Genomic DNA, 15,320 nt, shown 5'->3' on the forward strand with positions numbered 1-15,320 from the left:
TCTTGGAGTTGACGAGCGGCAAAGATCATGTCGACTGTACCACGACCTTGCCTGAATCCACAATGACTCTCTGGTAGGAGGACTTGATGTTCAAGGTGTTCCGTCAGGCGGTTCAGCAGAATTCTGGCCAGGATCTTCCCCGCTACAGACAGCAGAGCGATACCTCGATGGTTGTTACAGTCCTGCCTGTTGCCCTTTCGCTTGTATAGGTGGACAATGGAGGCATCTTTGAACTCTTGAGGCAGCTTCCCTTGGTTCCACATGGTGAGGAATAGGTCTGCCAGTTGTCTGGTCAGGGGTGGTCCACCAGCTGCATAGATTTCTGCTGGAATTGCATCAGCACCAGGTGTTTTGCCATTTGAAAGTCCTCTGATGGCTTTGATGACCTCAGCTTCAGTTGGTGGCTCATCAAGAGCAGTGTTGACTGGGACTTGAGGGAGGCGTGCAATGGCTTCATCATTGATGGCTGAGGGGCGGTTGAGGACGCCGTTAAAATGCTCAGCCCAGCGCTCAACGATCTTCTCTCTGTCTGTGACCAGGGTGCTGCCATCAGCACTGAGGAGAGGTGGAGATCCTGATGAGGTGGGGCCGTAGATAGTTTTGAGGGTGCTGTAAAAGTTCTTGCTGTCATTCTGGTCTGCATAGGACTGGATCTCATCAGCTTTTCTTCTAAGCCAGTCGTCCTGTATTTGGCGCAACTCCCGCTGGATGGTTGCTTTGATGTTCTTAAGGGCAGACTGTTTTTGAGAAGATGTTGGGTCACTGAGGTGGGCTCTGTGCAGACGATGCTTCTCCTGGAGAAGATCTCTGATGTGCTCATCACTCTCATCAAACCAGTCCTGTTGCCTGCGAGCTGTAGGTCCTACTACTTTGAGAGCAACAGTGTGGAGGTGTCTCTGAACGCAGCCCAGTCCTCCTCCACGTTCCCTGAGGTTCTAAGGTCCTGCAGTTTGCTGGCAAGCTCTTCAGTCAAGGATTGCTTGACAGAGGCGATGGTGAGCCTGGAGACGTTCAAACGCTTTGGGGGTTTGAAACCTTGAGGCCTCCTGGGAGGGTGGATCTTGATGTTCAGCTTGGAGACAAGGAGCCTATGGTCAGTCCAGCACTCTGCACCGCACACCGCCTTCGTAACCCTGACATCCTGTCTGTCCCTTTGCCTGACAATGACATAGTCCAGTATGTGTGATCACTCTTGATTGTGACTGTGTTTTCCTGAACATGCTCATTGTTGAGAGGGAGAAAAAACTCATCCAAAAATATTTTTGGTCAAAAATGATTTAATCACATATCGTAAATCCTGTAATCCTAAATGTAAATATATGAAAATAATGTGAAAATAATGCCCAAATAGCTAACTTATTACCTTTACTGTCTAATTCAGAATCTAATCTAAATTAGAATTAGTTTAGAAGAATTAGCCAAATTAATCTGGATAGATTTTTCTCCACAACTCTAGCCAATCGTGGGAAATAAGAATAACAGAGTTGTATAAGCAGAAATACTTCTTTCACCTTTTATGGAAATTGGGATCCAGCTACTGTACAAGGAGGCATGGAATTGGGAGGTAGAGAGCTAGAGACAAAAGAAGGACTTTCACACCGACAATTTAGTCTCTCTGTATAGAAAGTGTGAATGACTGTATTTCACTTTTGAAAGGTGTTTTTCCTCTGCTGTTTTTTCAAACACATTACATTTCATTATCCCCCTCCAACGTATTGCTATTCATGTGTTCATTGACAGGCAATTAACTTCAAAACGCAAAGAAAATAAATGACAGATGTGGCTAAATACAATTTATTTTTAAAGAAAGATCTAAAGGTCAGAGGTCATAGGTCAAAGTGACACATTTGTTCCTCATGAAGAGACACATACAGTATGTGTATTGAAGTTTTATTGCTGTCGGTCAAATACTTCATGAGCTATGCCTGTTCAAAGTTTGCATTTTTCAATTGATTGCTATAGCTAAGCTGTAGTTCCAAAATTGTCAATTTAACCAAGTGGTACTTTACCCATTTTTTTTAGGTATGATCCTCTACGTTCAAATGAAAAAAGAAAGGGAAAAAAATATCATTTTCACTGACCTTCTACTTGCTGTGTTCGATCATATACAGTACGTACTGTATATCGTCAGTGTCCAGCCGGGACCAGCTAACTCCATTTTCATTTATTTTTTTTCATAAATCAACGCTATTGAACCCCCTCTACATCTGTGTAATTTTTTTTTTAATAATAACATATGAAAAGTATTAAAAAGCGCCTCTGACGAAAACTCCTAACTCCATTGGACCCTCAAACTGTCCGTCAAAAACAAACAACTCCCCCCTCCTCTCAGGCTCTCAGAGAAGCTCTGCTCTGTATGAGGCAGACAGGGAGAAGCTTTTTCAATGCTTTTGGGAGAACATAAACTGGGAAGAGAAGAGAATGTATGTGCAAAGTTTGATAGATTTCACCCCAGTAAAGAGGAGAAGGGTGTCTTCACAAAGGTCATCTGCTCGTGTTTTCTTTTTAAATGTTAATGGACAGAGAATGAGTGTGTGCAGGAGTTTGTTTTAAACATCTCCAAGAGCTCAAGGAGATCATGCCAAAAGACTTTCACAGCTTTTATGACAATCTAAAGCACTAAGAAACATCCACCACACACACGCAACACAACACAACACACAACAGTGTGATAATAAAATGTTGATAGGTATATGATAGGTAAATTCAACTGTGGTTGTTATTGTTAGTGCAGTAGGCTACAGATTTGATAGGCTACAGATTCTATTTTTCATGAATGTATTTTGTATTTATATGCCATTTATTTATTGTTGGTGTGCCATGATTACTTTTGTTAAATACATGATTGAGTATTGAGGCAGAATTGTTTGTTGCACTCAACTGTAGAAGAACAACAGTAACAGTTAGATCCATGGTTGTTTACAATGCATGTTAAAATAAAAGTTGTTTAAGTACAGAATTCAGCTTGATCTATACTTAGTATATGAGGATGGCGCTCACCATAAATAGCTGATCTCCAAGCTCACAATGCGTTGTGATGTGTTGTGAGCTTTGAGATCCATTGCCAGCTGTTCTTATCAATGATGGACAAAACCTCCTAACTCCACTTGCGCTGGATTTGTGTTTGGACAAAACTCCTAACTCCACTTGAGCTTGATTTGGGTAAAGTGGTGATAATATAATGACACATGCAAGTATCTGATAATATATAAAGTCACAATACCAAGTTTGATGAGGCAGTATTGCTTTGTTTTAAAAATATAAGGTTTTTTTCATTTTCTGAAAAATTGATATTTTGTTTTTCATTTCCTGAACAATTACCATTTTGGATTTAGCTGGTTCCGGCCGAACAGCAGAGATATACAGGTATGCTGTCAGTGTCACATACACACATTTTTCAGTTTCTTCCTCTTTTTCCCTCCTCTCATTCCTAGTAGCCCTTTCATTAGAAATGAGAAGCCATGCTGGGCTCAGTTTGTGTCTGCTGAGTTTCAACCTCATTCCAGTTACCGGCTGCTGAACAATGACCAAGAGACCTGGCTTTAGCCTAATCCCTATACTTGAAAGCTGGCCTTAGTCTGAAGCTGTCTACCTTTAAACCGACCCTCCACACACGCACACGCACATGCACACGCACGCAAACACACACACACACACACACACACACACACACACACACACACACACACACACACACACACACACACACACACACACACACACACACACACACACACACACACACACACACACATATGCACGCACACATGCCTGGATTGATGTGTTCCGACTTAAGTGAATTCTATTCATTTTCAATTTTCTTCAAAACACACTTTTTACTACTTCTACAGCTTTTTTCCAAAACTCACAAATATTGCTACACATGCTATCCGGTAGTGATGTGCGGGTCGGGTTTTTTCATGACCCGCCCCGCCCCAACCCGCGACGGAACGCGACCCGCCTCAACCCGCCCCGCGAACCCATATATAAATCTATGGCTCAACCCGCCCCGCGACCCGCGGTGGGAATATATATATATATTATATAGCGCTCTTTTAAGTACCCAAAGTCCCTTTAAATGTCTACAGTAGCACAACATTGTCATGGGCTGAATAAACAAGCATGTTGGTCAAAATAGGGTTTTTTTTTTTTTTTTTCGTGGAGAGCGGCTGACCCGCTCACCCTCAGCCCGCATAATTTTCTCTGAAATCCTGACTCGACCTACCCGCGCCGCGGGTTGACCCGCGGGTCCCGCGGGTTACGGGTCGACCCGCTCATCACTACTATCCGGAGTCATGTGATTATTTTTTTAGATTCGGTAGTCTATAACTGGCTTCCAGAGTTTGTGAGAGGGACCTATTTGTCAAAAAATTACAAATCATGAACGCGGTCACAGGGGGAGAGAGAGAGAAAGAGCAAGAGAGAGGGGGAGACAGAGAGAGAGAGAGACAGATAGAAAGAGAGAGAGACAGAGAGAAAGAGGGGTAACAACAAGGGTTATATCCTATATTCAATTTGTCAACTCTGACCTTGGGCTGACGGTGGACATCACAAACCTAACACTGATGTCAGACACTACAGAAACTGTTGCCCAACAACGCCGATTTGCGCATGTGACCCCCAGCATTATACCTGTGCGCTGACCTGAACCCCGCTGCAACACAGGTCAGTGCCCGTTTTTGAGGGTGCGGAGAACTTACAGACAGGATGGCCCTTCGAGGGCAACATTAGTACCATGTAGCTAGTCAATATCGTGTTAATTGTTGTGTGAATATCATTATTTTATCAATGTTAATCAACTCTGAACAGTGACGACCACATGCAAAGCGTCTATTATATATAACGTTAGCAATGAGACAGCCATAGTCAGACCGTGTACAGACTACAGTATGTCAAGTTATCCCACACCGATTTACTCCCACGCGGGTCGTGGAGAGTTCCAAGAGGTTTACGAGCCTGCAGAGGACTCCTTCCTTCTGATTGATGCTCTGGAGCAGGATGCACGCACTCTACAACAGCTACAACCGTCTCTATGTGTGGAGGTGGGCAGTGGATCGGGAGTCGTGTCTGCTTTCCTGGCGTCGGTGGTTGGATCTTCAGCACAATACATGTGCACTGACCTGAACCCTGCGGCAGCACTGTGCATAGAGGAGACCGCTCGCTGTAACAATGTCTCTCTGCAGCCAGTTATTACAGACCTGGTGGAGAGTCTTCTGCCCAGGCTGTGTGGACAAGTGGACGTTCTAATGTTTAATCCTCCCTACGTGGTCACGCCTTCAGAAGAGGTCAGCAGAAAAGGCATAGAGGCCGCCTGGGCTGGTGGTAGGCGGGGCAGAGAGGTGACGGACAGGTTTCTCCCCATGGTACCTCAGCTGCTGTCCAATAAGGGCAGGTTTTACCTCATCACAATAGCAGAGAATGACCCAGAGGAGATTATCTCTCTACTGGAGAAGTCTGGTCTTACGGGCGTCTCGTGTCTGTCTAGGAGAGCTGGCAACGAGAGACTGTCTGTCCTGCGCTTCCACAGAACACAACCTTCAACCACAGTCCTAACTGGAGGGAATGGCCAGTGGTGAATCCTTTCAAAGGACTGCATTACACCTCGAGCTACCAGTCTGCACGTGCGCTGCTCTCACCAGCTGCATTTGGTCGACCAGCAGCTTTTGGCCCCTGGGGCCGTTGTCAAGGTGCACTCAGACTATGATGTTAGTACTACGACATCAGAGTACTCCATATATGGGGATTTGCGCATTTATCTATAATTGTTGTACAACCGTCGATCCAACCGACTTCCCACTCTGAACATTACTTCCTCCTTGGGTCATTGGCAGTGCACACTCCGAGTTTGAAGTCGAACAAGAATCAATCTTTATTGTCACATCACAGGTATAGGGAGAGGCAAAATGAGGGTGACAGGGGGATGGAAAGCAAGGAGAAAACCAAAGAGAACAAAAACATCTGGTCCACACGCTGTAGCAGCCGGTATGTACATGAGATTAGACATAAGGTGACGGGTCAAATCGGTTGGATCGGTGGTGTGACGTAGATGTGAGAGCCACGTATCCGCCCCAACTTAGTTGTGAGGGCCTTTTAGCAGACTGAACCTCTAGTAACATAAAAGAGTATAAAGACAGTTTAAAGATGACTTGACATCCGACCTGGCCTTCTACAAAGGGACTGGTCAAGTTTGCATAGTATATATAGGCCACCCTTTCCTTTACATTCGGCTGCAACTCAAGCACACTTGAAATTGTCTAGTTTGTATTATTTTCTTAGACTCACAGAACAACTGGTTGCCACGCTTTGCCTACCTGCTCTACTACTACTTCTTTTATAATCAATCAATCTAGTCAATTTGGACAGATATGGGGGCCGCTGCATGTCATTTACATTCCCGACCTGATTTGTGTTCCCAGTCTGGAGCTGTGCAAATATTTACACAAGGCATTGACGATCAGCATCCTTTATCAGCAGCAATAACGATCTGTGGAGGAAGACAAAACAACTCCCAGCAGCATGATGGAGGGAGGTATCGGCATGCCTCCTGGCGGAGATTTGCGCTCACTGAGCGCCCCTTCTAAAAGCATGACCTCCTGCATATTGTAGCTGTACTACTAAGTAAGAAGCATTACATTTACTGATTTGACAATAACAAAAGCTTGATGAATTTTCTTGATCAGTTAATAAATATTAAATATATTCTGACTTTCACTCATGGTGTTTTTTGTTTCACAAGTTGAGAGTGTTCCTTCAATGGAGGGTCAAAGTCAAATGTGAGAATCATTTCAAGGAAATACAGAGGGGAGGAATGGATTCTCAACGCTGGATGTTCCACTGGCAAATGCACCGTCTCTTTCTCAGTCTTTGATATATTGCCATCACACACACACACACACACACACACGCACACGCACACGCACACGCACAAGCATGCAGGCACACACACAAGCACGCAAGCACGCACACAAGCACGCACGCAACACGCACAAGAACATCATTGCCATAGAGCAGGGAAGATGGGGGGGAGGCCCCATGAGTCTACGCTTTTTGATTCTTAAATCAATGTTTTGATTTTGGTTTTGCCAAGGCGATGCGTGAAGCAGCTTATTATCTGCTTCATTACTGGTAGGAGGAGAGGGCCATGCCTCTCTCTCTTTCTATCTCTCTCTCTCTCTCTCGCTTTCTCTCTCGCCCCTCTCGCTCTCTGTGTATGAGTGTGTGAATGAGATAGCAAATGCACAATACGTGTGTACAGAATGTGCGTTTGTATAATGTGCACACACAAATGAAGGGCGTCTCTTGTGCTCATATCTAAACATTTCTTAGAGCCTTCCAGGTCCCCTAGTTAGCCAGCTTGAGAGCGCCAGTTTTTCCATTTTCTGCCGCTTTGTAAAATTACCGTTGTTCACATTACAATCGTAATTAGGCGGGGAATTGTGTGCAAAATAGCCGAGGTGCTCTCCAGGTGTGTTCACGGTTGCGCGCACGTGTGTGTGTGTGTGTGTGTGTGTGTGTGTGTGTGTGTGTGTGTGCACACGTTGGGGGGTGTTTTAGGAGAGGTCTCATGGTTGGGGGATATTGAGAGTGACAGTTGAGTGCTGCACCAGCACGCTCCGCTTGCTTCCTTGTTTTGTTTTAGACCAGCCGAGCGTGCTGTTGGCATCAGGCCAAATGGAAGCACACACACACACACACACACACACACACACACACACACACACACACACACACACACACACACACACACACACACACACACACACACACACACACACACACACACACACACACACACACACACACACACACACACACACACACAAACACACACACTGGAGTGGTGCCCTATGTAATGCCCATTATGGAGAAGGAGAACAGGCCATTAGGGAGAGCTGGGTACAGACATTTGGTTCGCCGGATTTGTTTGCTTTCAAACAGAACAGGAGAGAGCTGTCTGGAAGAGTTTCGCAGGAGTATATCCTCACAGTTCTACAGTACCTGGCAGCTTGCAGGTTTTTCTGAAGCGCACAGTCTCAGTTCTCTCTTCTCAATCGTAGCAGCAGAACAGGGAAAGACAGCCAGAGAGAGCAGAGTAGATCTGTGTGTGCGGAATAGGAAGCGACGCTGCAAAACGAAACATCTTCTGTGTGTTTTCAAACACACAAAAGATGTCAGATCCCTCTATAGTGTCAATTTAGCTGAAAGAGTGACGCATGGTGCTGTGAGAGATGATTTTGGGTATCCTTGTCATGTGCCGTCATATCAGTGTGTGAGTGGATTTGTAGTGTTCTTTTATCTTTTTTTGCGCTTTTCAATTGTAAATCTCTTACCGTACTGTTCTTTTTTAACCCATCGAAACCGGGAAAGCATCTGTGTAATTCTTTCATTTTTGCGTTGGCTATTCAAAAATAGCAGTTATTTGAGGTCCCACTTGTGATATCCTCACGATCCACCATCACTGTTTTAGTGTATACTGTTTAGTGGTAACATGAGATCTTGGATATGGTACTGTAACTGCATACAGCACCACCCTCTAGTGTCTGTAGCATCATTAATCTTAGCTCTGTGTGGAAGATTGATTACCAGTCAATCAATTATGTCAACCAATGTCATGATATTATTGTTGATATTATAAATTGTTTGGTATACTTGCTTGCTAAGCGTGTGTCATATTTTGTTTCACAGGATAGGATATTTTGATATACAGATATACCACAGTTAAATATGATGACAATATAACCGGGAATGTGATAAAAAGGTTAAGAACAAATGTTTTGACTCAAAAGTCTGGTTTGGGCCGCCTACTGACCATTCCCACCTACTTTCATGAAAATGTGATCTGATATCTTCTCTTCAACTCAGTTTGGGGGAGTGACACAATGCATCAATCACAATGTTTGATCATACTGCATTGTGTCTTTGGAGGTGTCTGTTTTGTATTTGTTTCACTTGCCCACTTTATTTATTTGTTGGTTTGTTTGTTTGTTTATTTGTTGGTTTTTCTTTATTAGGACGTGGCTCTGTAGGAGGCGAGCCATCTAGAAAAGGGTCTGTCTGTCTGTCAGTCTGTCTGTTTGTGTGTCGGTCCGGGGCTAATTTTGCCAATCAGCGCCACATTCCGTGTGTATGCTGCCAGTGGGCCAAGGCAGCAACGTCCTGCATTTTTTCCCAGAAATATTTAATGTAATTCAATTTTATAATGGATGGTGGCCGGATCGGTCTGAAACCGAGTCATACTGTATATGGCTGATGTCATAGACTAAGATCCATATGGGAGCCACGCTGTTATTAGACCCTGTCTTGTTTTTACTTAAAGTATGTATATTATTTATTTTGGAATTAATCACTTTTTTGAACGGGAGGAGTAGGACGGAGGTATTATGTCCTCCTGTTGGGGGCTCCTCCCTGGCAGGTGAGCCAGGAGGATACAACAGCAGTGGCAAGCATTGGTAGGAATTAATTGGCATAACAACTAATTGAGAAGAAAATGTCGTAACATTTATTGGGTACTATGATAATTACTATAAATTACAACAACAAACAAACACATTTCTATTTTTTGTTACATCTGTTGTATTACTGTCTATTTCTATTAGTTACTGTGATCTAGTGTCTATTGTGCTACAATTGAATTTTCACCCTTCTTTAAAAACTTGAAATACAAATGTTATCACAAAAACAAACAAGTTGTAGCAGCTCAGGACAGCTGTGTTCTGTGAGTCTTAACTGTAATTGCTTTGCATTTTTTCACCAAAATGAGTTGAGCAGGATTAGTCTGCAGTTGCAAATTGAAACCTGGGTTTCTTGTTTTGCGTGTAAGCATCGGGCTGCTGTGATTCTGTCCCTGTCTGCCCTGTGGGAGACTGTCGCTGTTAAAGCTACAGGCAGCATATTAACAGGCCACCCACTACCGTGTGTGTGTGTGTGTGTGTGTGTGTGTGTGTGTGTGTGTGTGTGTGTGTGTGTGTGTGTGTGTGTGTGTGTGTGTGTGTGTGTGTGTGTCAGTGGCCGCTGGTAGAATATTAACGTTTCTCCCCACGGGATGGCAGGCATATCAAAGAGCTGCGAGTCTGCGAGAGAAGCCTGTGGGACAAATATCTCACACACATGCATTGCGCACGCGCACGCGCGCACACACACACACACACACACACACACAGCTCCAAGGCACACATACACATAGCATTGTCTTACTAAACTATGCACATTTGGTACCGCCTTGGGTGAAACTGCTGTAACTGCTGTTTCAATCCACAGCCTCTTAAATAATGTTGTATGCAGACAGCTTACCTCCTTGCTCACTGAAGACTAGAAACCACACTTTGGTGCAGAAAATCCCTCCACCAGCTGACAAGCTCTTGTTTGTGTGTGTGTGTGTGTGTGTGTGTGTGTGTGTGTGTGTGTGTGTGTGTGTGTGTGTGTGTGTGTGTGTGTGTGTGTGTGTGTTGTGTGTGTGTGTGTTGTGTGTGTGTGTGTGTGTGTGTGTGTGTGTGTGTGTGTGTGTGTGTGTGCGCGCGTGCGTGCGTGAGTGTGTGTGCGTGTGTGAGATAAATTAGATAGATAGATAGATAGATAGATAGATAGATAGATGTTTTTTCCCCCTTCACACAAGTATTGTACCTGTACACTACCATAGGGACCATCATTGACATACTACAGCACTGAGCTGGTTTTGGGCTGATTAGGTAGAAGTGATTATGGCGCCCCTGCCAGTAACCTTCGATAGTAGCCAAAGAACAAGTTTCCTATTAGTGTCCAATAACACCTTACCTTACAATCAATTAAAAAATAAAACATCACAAAGGAGATTTAGACCCTGGACACTCCAATAAGATGTACCATTCACAGGCTTTAATCTGGGTACAAATACACATTCCAAATCCAAAATAGGAAACGCACCACACTGTGTGGGTATAGCTTCATTTATACAGTTAAAAATGAACTACATAGCAGCATGCTGATCGAGGAAACCTCATGGATGGAGATATTACTATTTGTGCACGGGTGTCGCACCACACAGCGACGCGGTGTGAGCTTGTAGATCAGATTTTCAGTGTGCAACACCCATGCGCAACTAAGTACAAATACAGCTTAAAGGAATGTGTTGAAACATCACGCTCTGTGTTGAACTGTGCCCTGCAGTGCCGCACCACATCGCAGCGTATCCCGTTGACTGCAATTGCACCGAGATTTTCCTTTGAATCTTATTTAAAGATCAGTGGGGTGTGTAGGGACTTTGTGTTCAGCGCTTGGCCTTGGCCTGCCTTGAACCGCAGCCCCGTGCACAGCAGCACCACATGACCGCGAAAGCCGGATAATATGTCCTATCCATTCCAAGATCTGAAAAGTATCTGAGTCAGAGTGGTAAAATTGGACGTATTTCAGCAACGAGTGAGTTTACGTTGAATGGGCTACATTGTTTGGTATGTGTGTTTTGTGTGAGAGTACGCTCATGGACGTGTGTGTGTGTGTGTGTGTGTGTGTGTGTGTGTGTGTGTGTGTGTGTGTGTGTGTGTGTGTGTGTGTGTGTGTGTGTGTGTGTGTGTGTGTGTGTGTGCACGTGCACATGCGTGTGTGTGTGCGCGCGCGTGTGTGTGTGTGTGTGCGCGTGTACTGTATACATGTGTGTACGTGTGTGTGTGTGTGTGTGTGTGTGTGTGTGTGTGTGTGTGTGTGTGTGTGTGTGTGTGTGTGTGCGTGTACTTTCGTGCATGCGTGCGTCCATGTGTAGTGCATTTTGCATGGCTCACTGAAAACCTGATTAATGTGGTGTTTCAGACTTGCCAGTCATCAGCCCTCCTCTCCCTCCCAACCCTTCTCCCTACTCCCTCGTCCTAATATTTCCACTCTCCAAAACTCCATCACCTCCCCTTCCCCTTGTTAGCCTCCTACCTCTGAACTCCTATTTTTGGCCACTCCTCTGTCCTCCCCCTCTTTTGATCCTTTTCCCCCCTTCCATCTGCTGTAGATCTGCTATTTTCACTATATTTGAAATAGGGCATATTCATAATGTACCTTCTCCCTTCCTAGAAATGTAGTGGAGTCAAAAGTACAATATTTATCATGAAAGTGTAGTGTAGTGAAAGCCATAATTATCCCAAAATACAAATACAAGTAAAGTACAGATACTCTGACTGATTATGTCTGACTAGTATATCTGAAACACTTATAATCGGCTGATTGTTTAGAACCGGACTCAAGAGCCACTGTGAAGGCCTAGCTGGGTTGTAAGGCCAGCTAGTCGTCCTGAATATGCCATCCGTGATTAACTGGGTTGTAAGGCCAGCTAATCTCCTGCTACTCTGGAGAGAGTTAAGATGATCTTCGAGCGTCGCCGAGGACACTGGATTGTCTGATGAGCTATTCCTGATTGGGTCTATGTTGTTCACTCTGGAAGGGTTAAGACTGGGTCTAATGCCGATGATGAGATTAGATCAACCCTGACATACGGCTTGTTTTATAACACTGAGGGTGGCTCCTGACATCACGGCGGTGATGTCAGGTGGTGTCAGGCATTCCCACATATGGAGCTGGCTATGTCTGTCATGCCCAAACCGGGGACTATGATGTCAGTCCTGGATGGTTCCGGTTATCTCCGTATATGGGGTTTCTAGAAGGAGTGTTCTGATGTCAGAGCTAGGTAGGTTTTAGGAATCTCCTTTCCTAGCTATTCTATACTGTCAGACTTTGTCTCCATTTATGGGGATAGGCGAGTATGCCCCGAATGTTCGTAACAATGTCTTCAGTTGTTGAAAGATAGAACCACTGGCTAACTGTGATGCACTGAAGACTGACTGTTTTCGCACCATGAACATGATTTATGGCCTCTGTTCCTCTCTCTTTCCCCTTTTATCGCTTTATATATATATATTGTATACACGCAGCAAAGACCCTTGGGTCAGATTGTAAACCGGGCCAGCAGCGGAAAGGACTTTAGCCTTGTTTACATCATATGTTGCTTGTTTAATGTGTGTATTTTGTTGCCTGGTTGTTGTTGTTGTTTTCTTGGTGAAATACAGAATAGTGAATATCGTCGCTGTCGGGCAAAACCTTATATCTCCATATTTCCACTTCTTATGTTTTTTCGTAAAATGATGGCCTACTTCATCATGCAAGAATGTTGCACAAAGGTAGTGAAAATAGCAGATCTACAAGTTCACAACACGCCGCGCTGTGAGTGACGCAACGCTTTGTGAGCTTGTATATTGGCTAAAACATTTTTTAAATAAAAAGGCAATATTTAATGAATCAGAAACAGTTCATACACAGTGAGAGGAAAGGCATAAAGAACGTTCTGGTAACTAGTTGTGAAACATCAGAGATTTGTGTTAGCCTTAGCGGTAACATTCATGAAAACCATTGTCTACAGCTGTAGGCTACTGATGCAGCATATATGTGGTTTAAATGCATGAAAATTGCTACACTAGCACTGTAAATAAATCTCCTTTCTGTCATAAATGGAACGGTCTTCTCAACAGAAACAGGTCCTTAATAATTCACACTGAAAGTTGAGAAAAGCATGATGCACTGTACAGTCAAAAGGATCAACAGTCAAAAAGTACACACCACTGAAAATGTTCTATGTAGTGCTGCCATTGTCATTGCCCCCTTTTGTTGGAGAGGGGGGAGGGTGTTGTGTAATAGTGTGCCAGCGAAAAAGAGCGATTTTACCGTACCTTTGAAAAATCATGGAATATTCTCTGTGACCTCCGTCCTCACGGAGATCGGCTCATTACACGCACAGGGTTGTCATAGTATAGTTAAATCGTCCGCTCGCGGTAATCCATTACACAGCTGTGGCCATTTGAATGAGGCTTGTTTTTTCCGTAAAGCAAGAGGAATGGAGATATAGCGATTTCCCCACAGGAAATAAACAGGTAAACAACAAAGTAAACAAGCTTATATATTTTTTAAATGACGTCAATTCCGGGTCTGTCGTCATCAGACAGTGAAAGCATTATTCATAGGGTAGATAACAGCGCTATCTGGTGGAAAACCACTGAAAACACAAAACTCGTCCAAACTCGTCGTTGGCAGGCTGCGCCTTGGCAGAATTCGATGAGGTAAAACGCGTCCATGGCAGGCAAAGAGTTAAGACAGCTGAGGCCGATTCTACAAATGCCTTCTAAATCAGTGGTTCTCAAACTTGTTTGTGCCAAGGACCCCCAAATTGTTGTTTTTGGCTGCGGACCCCCATCTGAAAAGAGTTTGTGCCAGGGACACTCAGAAGAAAAGATTTTTTTGTTGTAATTATTCAAAGTTTTTGATATTTTTCAAATATTTTCTAAAATAGCAAATGCATGTCTGCTATTTTTGAGAACCACTGTCCTAAGAGTTTTCTGAAAAACGTTTGTCTAAAATGACACAGATACTTTCCGGGTTTTAATGGGTTCAAAGTGAGATATTGTGTGCATTCCCTCCCTGCCATGTCTCAGTCTTCCTCCTTTATTCCTGCTGGGCTGCCATGATCGCTCTGTGGCCATCATAACAATGTTTTTGTTTTTTTCTTAGCTAATTTGCTTGTAAGCAGGAGCTGGAAAGTGTATTGGAAGTCCTCATTACTTATATTATGATTCAGTCTGTGTTTATTAGTTGAGCTGTGTGAAGTATGTGCAGAACTGTAACAAGGATGTTTGTGGATGTGTGTATGTTTATGTACATGCATGTACAGTATGTGCTGCACACTGTATGTATGTACAGTATGTATGCATGTATGTATGCATGTATGCATGTATGCATGTATGTACTGTATGTACTGTATGTACAGTATGTATGTATGTATGTATGTATGTATGTATGTATGTATGTATGTATGTATGTATGTATGTATGTATGTATGTATGTATGTACAGTATGTATGTATGTATGTATGTATGTATGTATGTATGTATGTATGTATGTATGTATGTATGTATGTATGTATGTACAGTATGTACTGTATGTATGTATGTATGTATGTATGTATGTATGTATGTATGTATGTATGTATGTATGTATGTATGTATGTATGTATGTATGTATGTATGTATGTGTGTATATATATGTTGTGACGTGTTGTGTTGCTTGTACATATGCTATTCACTGAATGCTCACCTATTATGACATGCCCAGAATAGGGATTCTATGGGTTCAAGTTGTTAAAATGTGTTGAAGAAAGTGATGTGTACAGTGGTCGATACCTCCAGAGGAACGGAACACATCCTCAGAACACTATAAAACATGAGTCAGAGTTCAGCCAGAATAGCAATGTGAAAAGCTCTTGCATTTTACACCAAATGGAATGAGATCCCAAGGAAGATAGTAGCAGTTGAGCTCTTGAG

At 43.5% G+C, this 15,320-nt stretch overlaps 2 protein-coding genes across 3 annotated transcripts in view; both read left to right on the top strand.

Annotated features, from left to right (window-relative positions):
* The window catches only part of LOC308103841 (exostosin-1), a gene marked incomplete at both ends in the record, with an annotated part of 287,013 nt that overhangs the window by 156,621 nt on the left and 115,072 nt on the right, over positions 1-15,320 (top strand). The gene's annotated exons all lie outside the window — the stretch shown is intronic.
* LOC308103820 (methyltransferase N6AMT1-like) lies at positions 4,890-5,576 on the top strand (the record flags this gene model as incomplete). The annotated part of the gene is made up of 1 exon (XM_080453997.1): positions 4,890-5,576. One exon carries the CDS (start codon positions 4,890-4,892, stop codon positions 5,574-5,576), a length of 687 nt encoding a protein of 228 aa, XP_080310123.1.

Source organism: Gymnoscopelus braueri (assembly GCF_963280865.1).
Source record: "Gymnoscopelus braueri genome assembly, chromosome: 16".
NCBI lineage: Eukaryota > Metazoa > Chordata > Actinopteri > Myctophiformes > Myctophidae > Gymnoscopelus > Gymnoscopelus braueri.